Source organism: Arachis ipaensis, chromosome B09, assembly GCF_000816755.2.
Source record: "Arachis ipaensis cultivar K30076 chromosome B09, Araip1.1, whole genome shotgun sequence".
In the NCBI taxonomy this organism is placed as follows: domain Eukaryota; kingdom Viridiplantae; phylum Streptophyta; class Magnoliopsida; order Fabales; family Fabaceae; genus Arachis; species Arachis ipaensis.
In genome coordinates this window covers 88156868-88162168 of record NC_029793.2, presented here as the reverse complement: position 1 = coordinate 88162168, position 5301 = coordinate 88156868, and the positions used below count along the sequence as shown (strand labels likewise).

The 5301-nt window shown below is 34.4% G+C and overlaps 1 protein-coding gene across 2 annotated transcripts in view; it reads right to left on the bottom strand.

Moving 5' to 3' along the window:
- Positions 229-5301, bottom strand: part of LOC107618082 (splicing factor U2AF-associated protein 2) — a 6058-nt gene continuing 985 nt past the window's right edge. For both annotated transcript variants that reach the window (XM_016320010.2, XM_016320011.2), the window contains exons 3-14: positions 5104-5238; positions 4823-5013; positions 4043-4264; positions 3841-3933; positions 3719-3757; positions 3319-3408; positions 3103-3205; positions 2872-2952; positions 2309-2385; positions 1904-1984; positions 1643-1734; positions 229-605 (exon numbers count right to left, since the gene is read on the bottom strand). In XM_016320010.2, coding sequence (XP_016175496.1) covers positions 482-605; positions 1643-1734; positions 1904-1984; positions 2309-2385; positions 2872-2952; positions 3103-3205; positions 3319-3408; positions 3719-3757; positions 3841-3933; positions 4043-4264; positions 4823-5013; positions 5104-5238 — 1328 coding nt within the window. In that variant the 3' untranslated portion in view covers positions 229-481. The remainder of the gene's footprint in view (positions 606-1642; positions 1735-1903; positions 1985-2308; positions 2386-2871; positions 2953-3102; positions 3206-3318; positions 3409-3718; positions 3758-3840; positions 3934-4042; positions 4265-4822; positions 5014-5103; positions 5239-5301) is intronic.

Below are 5301 nucleotides of genomic sequence, written 5' to 3'. Positions count from 1 at the left end.
ATCTAACTTGAATCTTATCTAAGAAAATAATGAAAATATCTAAAATTCTTAGATTGAATTACAATTAATCTAAGTCAAAATTTAACCGGAAAAACCTAGAACAGATAACAGATGCTTCAAACACCATATTTACTTTAATGCATGACAACATTATCCTACGATCATGAACCTTAACAAGGTGGCCGTGATAACCAGAGGCGTTGGTGCTAATTAATGTTATTATGCATGGAACAAAATACTAGGACTAAGCATAATTCTTACATAAGAGGTAAATTACCCTTTAAATAATAATTTCTTCAAAATTAATCGAACTGTTCGTATTCTATCAGATCACCATGTATCACAATCCTAATAATCTGGATGCTATGCAGATTATATTACACAAGTTTCCATAAAAAGCTCCAGCCATCTTGAAAAAGTTCCAGGTCAAGACTTGCACATATTGGGAATTGTTAATCAGGTGCAAATTGTTCTGGTCAACTCATTCACCTTCGAGTTCCGCGCCGAACTCCGCCAGCCGCTGGGTTTCTGCATCCAGATCCCGGATGGTGGCATGGTTAATCATACCGTCATCCTCGCAGGCATGTATCTGTCTACCACCAAACCTGGTAATAAAAAATATGAAGGAAACGAAGTAAAAGATGATATCCACAAGGAAAAAGGGTAAACAAAGATGCAATGAGAAATTAAGGGGAAATAAAAAGTTAAGCTTATGATAAATGGAGGAGTTAGGGTTCCAATACTGATCAACAGAACAATAACACAAGAACAGTAGGACGGGTTCAGACAATGACAAAATGAAAATGAGTTCTGTAACCTAAAAACATATAACTAGGTTTCTCAGAGAAAGATAGAAGTGCTTTGCATATAACTAGGTCTAGATTAATTAGTTTTTCTTGAGATGGAAAATCTATGAAGAATAGTACAGCAATTGAATATGACAAGGTAGTAATATAGATTTACTGGAACACTTAATAGATTGAATATTAGTTCTGTATTTTGCCTTTCATTGGCTCACAAGTAACTTATTAAAGTTGACTTTTGAAAAATAACTTTCTAAAACCCATAACACCTATATTTGGTAAATCAAACTAAAAATAACTTTCAATAAGCACAAACAACAATAATTGTGTTTGGTAAAATAGTTTCTAAAATAAAATTACTATAATAGACATAAATAGAAGAATTTTGATCATAACTAGAATTTGACATCAATAATTTAATTAAGGGCAAATATGAATATCTATTAATATATGAAGTTATATTAAACTTTTTAATTTTGATAAACACAAACCAACTTCGAAAAGCACCTCTTTAAGTGCATTCAAAAGCACCCGCAACTTTCCAAAACTACATGCATAAGCACATAATCTTTTTTATTTACCAATCATAAAATGAGGTGCTTGTGCTTTTAGAAAACAAAAGCACTTCTCCAGAGTTTTACTAAACCAAGCATAGTTAAGGATAAGGTCCTTGAGGGAGACGATCATTTAACAAGAATGAGAGATGATCAACTAACAAAACTTGTGGTGCCTAGGTAGACCATTCCTACTTATGTGACAGCATGACATAGTAAGTAGTTACAACAATGAAGATGATGGACTGGCAGTAAAATCAAATAATATAAAAATGTCTAAATTACCATCTTCCATTCATCAATTCTATGCACTTCTGAGCATCCTTTCGATCCTTGAATTTTACCAAAACAACACCCTGTGGATGATTCTCACATACCTGCAGGTAAAATCAGTATGGGACACGAAGTACAGAGGCAAATTAGACAACTGTATGGGTACAAGTAACAGAACTTCTTTTTTTTGGGGGGGGGATCCAGACAAGTATAAAGTATATAAAATAATAAATTTATAAAATATGAAAATACAGACAAGCTTAGATCAATTACCTTGACTGAGTCCAGAGGACCAAGCTTCGTACACTCGTCTTTAACATCTTCTTCTAGTTCTGAACGCAAATTTTCATCAGCCTGCATAGATTACACAATATCAGCAAAATGTCCAGTATGAGAAACAGCAGAACCAAATTGTAATCCAGATTGGTCAAATTGTAATTAACACTAACAAAAGCAGGAAATCCTGCTGTAAATTATAGCCCCCTATCATTAAAATAATTAATTGATACATAACATAAAATACTACTATCAAACTTTCTAGAAAAACAGAAAACTTGAAAAGAAGTTTATTTAATAATTTCTATTGTCAAAAATTATGGACAGGTAAGCTCACTTGTACAGCAATGTTCTAGTATGCTAATTGCACAAAGAATAAAAGTAAAATGAACTAATGTTTACCCTCATTTCAGCTGGAGTAAACATATAACGAAGGATAACGGTTGCTGGAATTAAAACTTTTCCATCATCACGACCACCTGAGCAATTCAATAAAAACACATGCATCATAAATAAGAAAATGAAGCCTGAAATTGAATTTATAAACTTGAATTGACAAAAAAGTAATAGGAATGCTTCTGGAAAAAATATCTTTTAAATCAATCTCACAATTTGCAATGCATACACTGGAAGACTTAAAAGACTGCAATGTTGATATTATACATTGACATAGTTCACAGTGTGCTGCTTAAGCTCATGGTTGGTAACTAAGATTATAACATAAAAATAGCCACTTTACAATCATAAGCAGCTTTTCAAAGCTTTTGATTATAAGCAGAACACATTCCTTTCAAAGGGTTTTCAAGTTGGACATTCAAATACAAGTTACTTGTAAGTTAATACACCCACATACAAATTGACTTAAAATCAGGAAAGGGAAATTAGGCTAAAATGAAGTTGAACTGGGAAGCACGGAAACCAAATTTCTGAAACATCAACTGAAAGTACTGGGTAAGTAAGCATACCCCATCCAAGCATTTTGTCTTCAACCTTTTTCAATTTCTTCTTCTTTTTATTGTCTACTTGCTTGCTTATAAACTTCTCTCCTGCATATTTAACATAAAGCTCCATCAAGCAACAATAGACACAATAAATAACTAAACTTTTTTATTTGAGACATGCATTTACCACAGCTATGAATGAATTATTATCAGAAAGTGCCGTCTGAAGTACTCAAAATTTAAATGATGCCTTACCTTTTTGCTCAAATTTAGCCTGGCTGACTGACATAGGAATCTTGTCACCAGGACGAAGAGGTGTTCCATCCAAAATTTGGAGTGCTAGAGCAACTGAGGGTTCCTAGTATAGACAAATAAAATTGAAAACCCTTGCATATTTACAAGTAAAAGTCACACACAGAATCCAATCTTGAAAAGAAAATCACATGCCGAACAATAAGGGAAAAAAATTACCTTGAGATAGGTAACCAGGGCGTCTCCCTTTTTCCTTCCTGTCTCTTTATCAACATAAAGCTTCACACGAGGCCTTTTAGTTTCTGGGTCCTATTGTGAACATAATCATGCATTCATATTCACAGACTGTCACCCATCATTTTATTTCTTAGTTTGAATTTTTTAAAGAATGGCCTCTCATAGGATAAATGTCATATTTAACATGCTCTGCTCTTCCAAGTGCCGAAATGCTAATCCTACTGGCATTATATAGTCACTGTACCATTTGTATAATGTCAATAGAGTTTTTGTCATATTCATGTAACAACCTCTTTTAAGATAGTGATAGCCATAAATTGTAGTAAAATTCTAACAGTTTTACCATTTAGTAGACAGTAGATAACATTTAATGAAATTGTACCTCTCTTATAATTCCACACTTGGAAAATACCTCCACGACCTACAATACATTAACCATGTTATTTCTTGCAACAATAATATTCTTAGGAAAATTAGGACCATAGTTAAGGGCTTAAGGCTTACTTCATCAGTGGTAACATCCTCCGGTAATCCAGTGATGTAAACATGCGTATTAATCTTTAGCTCAAACCAACTGTCTGGAGGTTTATTAGCTTCCTGAAACACACAGAGTTCAATTGACATTAGGAACTCATTTGTCTCCAAAAGTGTTCCAAAGAAAATTGACTTTGGGTGAAAACATATGCAATAGAGAGAGCAGAAGCACCTTCTTCTCGGCTGGCTTATCTGAAAGCTTCCTCTTTCCATCTGTTACAACATTAGTGTTGTTTGGATCTTCCTTTAAGGGCTCGGAAGGAGCAGTCAATTTTGAAGTATCTTCAAGCTTTTCGGAGGCATCAGAACCAGTTACTGTTGGAAACACTTCCTCTTCTTCCAAGAAGGTCATCTCTTCAACACCATATGGTTCATTGCTGACAGAAGCATGCTCCTATCACATAACAATAGTATTTAATCCACCAAAAAGGACGAATAGAAGAAATTAGTAGAAAGGAGGATAAGGCATTAACACAAAGAAACCAAAAATGAAAAACTAAACCCTTTCTGGATAAACTGTGCAATAAATAAATAATTGTTGTCCCCTTTGAATCTAGGATAACACAACATCTAGCATACGTTCATTAACAATACAACTCCCGACTCAACAAGCCTTGCTTGCATGGCACAAAGGGAAAAAAATAGCATTCTGTTATACAGAAATCATTTCTTCAGCTTAAACATGCAATGCAACACTCTCAGCACTATAATTAAAAAAGAAAATGAAAAACTTCATGTCATCTCTTTCGCCTAGCCTAGTCTAACCATATAATACAACACAAACAAAAATAATCTTTTTCAGTGCTACTCTTCCGAAAGAAAAGTAAATGTACTTTTCTTTTTAGTGAACATCTTAAGCCCTAATAATTACTATCTGTCAGGGAAATGATTGGAAAGACCCTAACAATTTACTAGAAAGCACAAACAAAAACATAAAATGCCATGCACCTACCTGGGGAACCCAGACTCTAAGATTCTTGTCCCACTTGTACGTTGTCCCGTCATCATCAGTAAACTCTTCTTCACCCTCAGGTGGCGTTGAAGGTCTCTCAGGATCTGCTCCTCCTACACCTTCTACTTGTGCCTCTGCCTCCTTGATCTCATTTTGAAATTTCTCAAACTCATCAACATCATTGGTGGACACTACACAACAATATCAATCTCTAAGATCCAAGAAAAATAACAGCAAAATAGAAAAGCCAAAATCCAACAGAAAGAGAAGGAAAGCTATACCTGCAGTTGAATAAGCAGGTCCCTGCTGGTTAATTTCTGCCCACAACTCAGGAATTGAGGACAACGGCTGCCATTCAGTTCTTCCTTCAGACCACACAAGTGTGTCTTTCAAGAGGTATCCATTTAAGTAGTGTTCTGTTCAAGCCAAGTACATAAGTTTCAACATGGTTAAGTTCTATTCACTTATTACTTTATCCG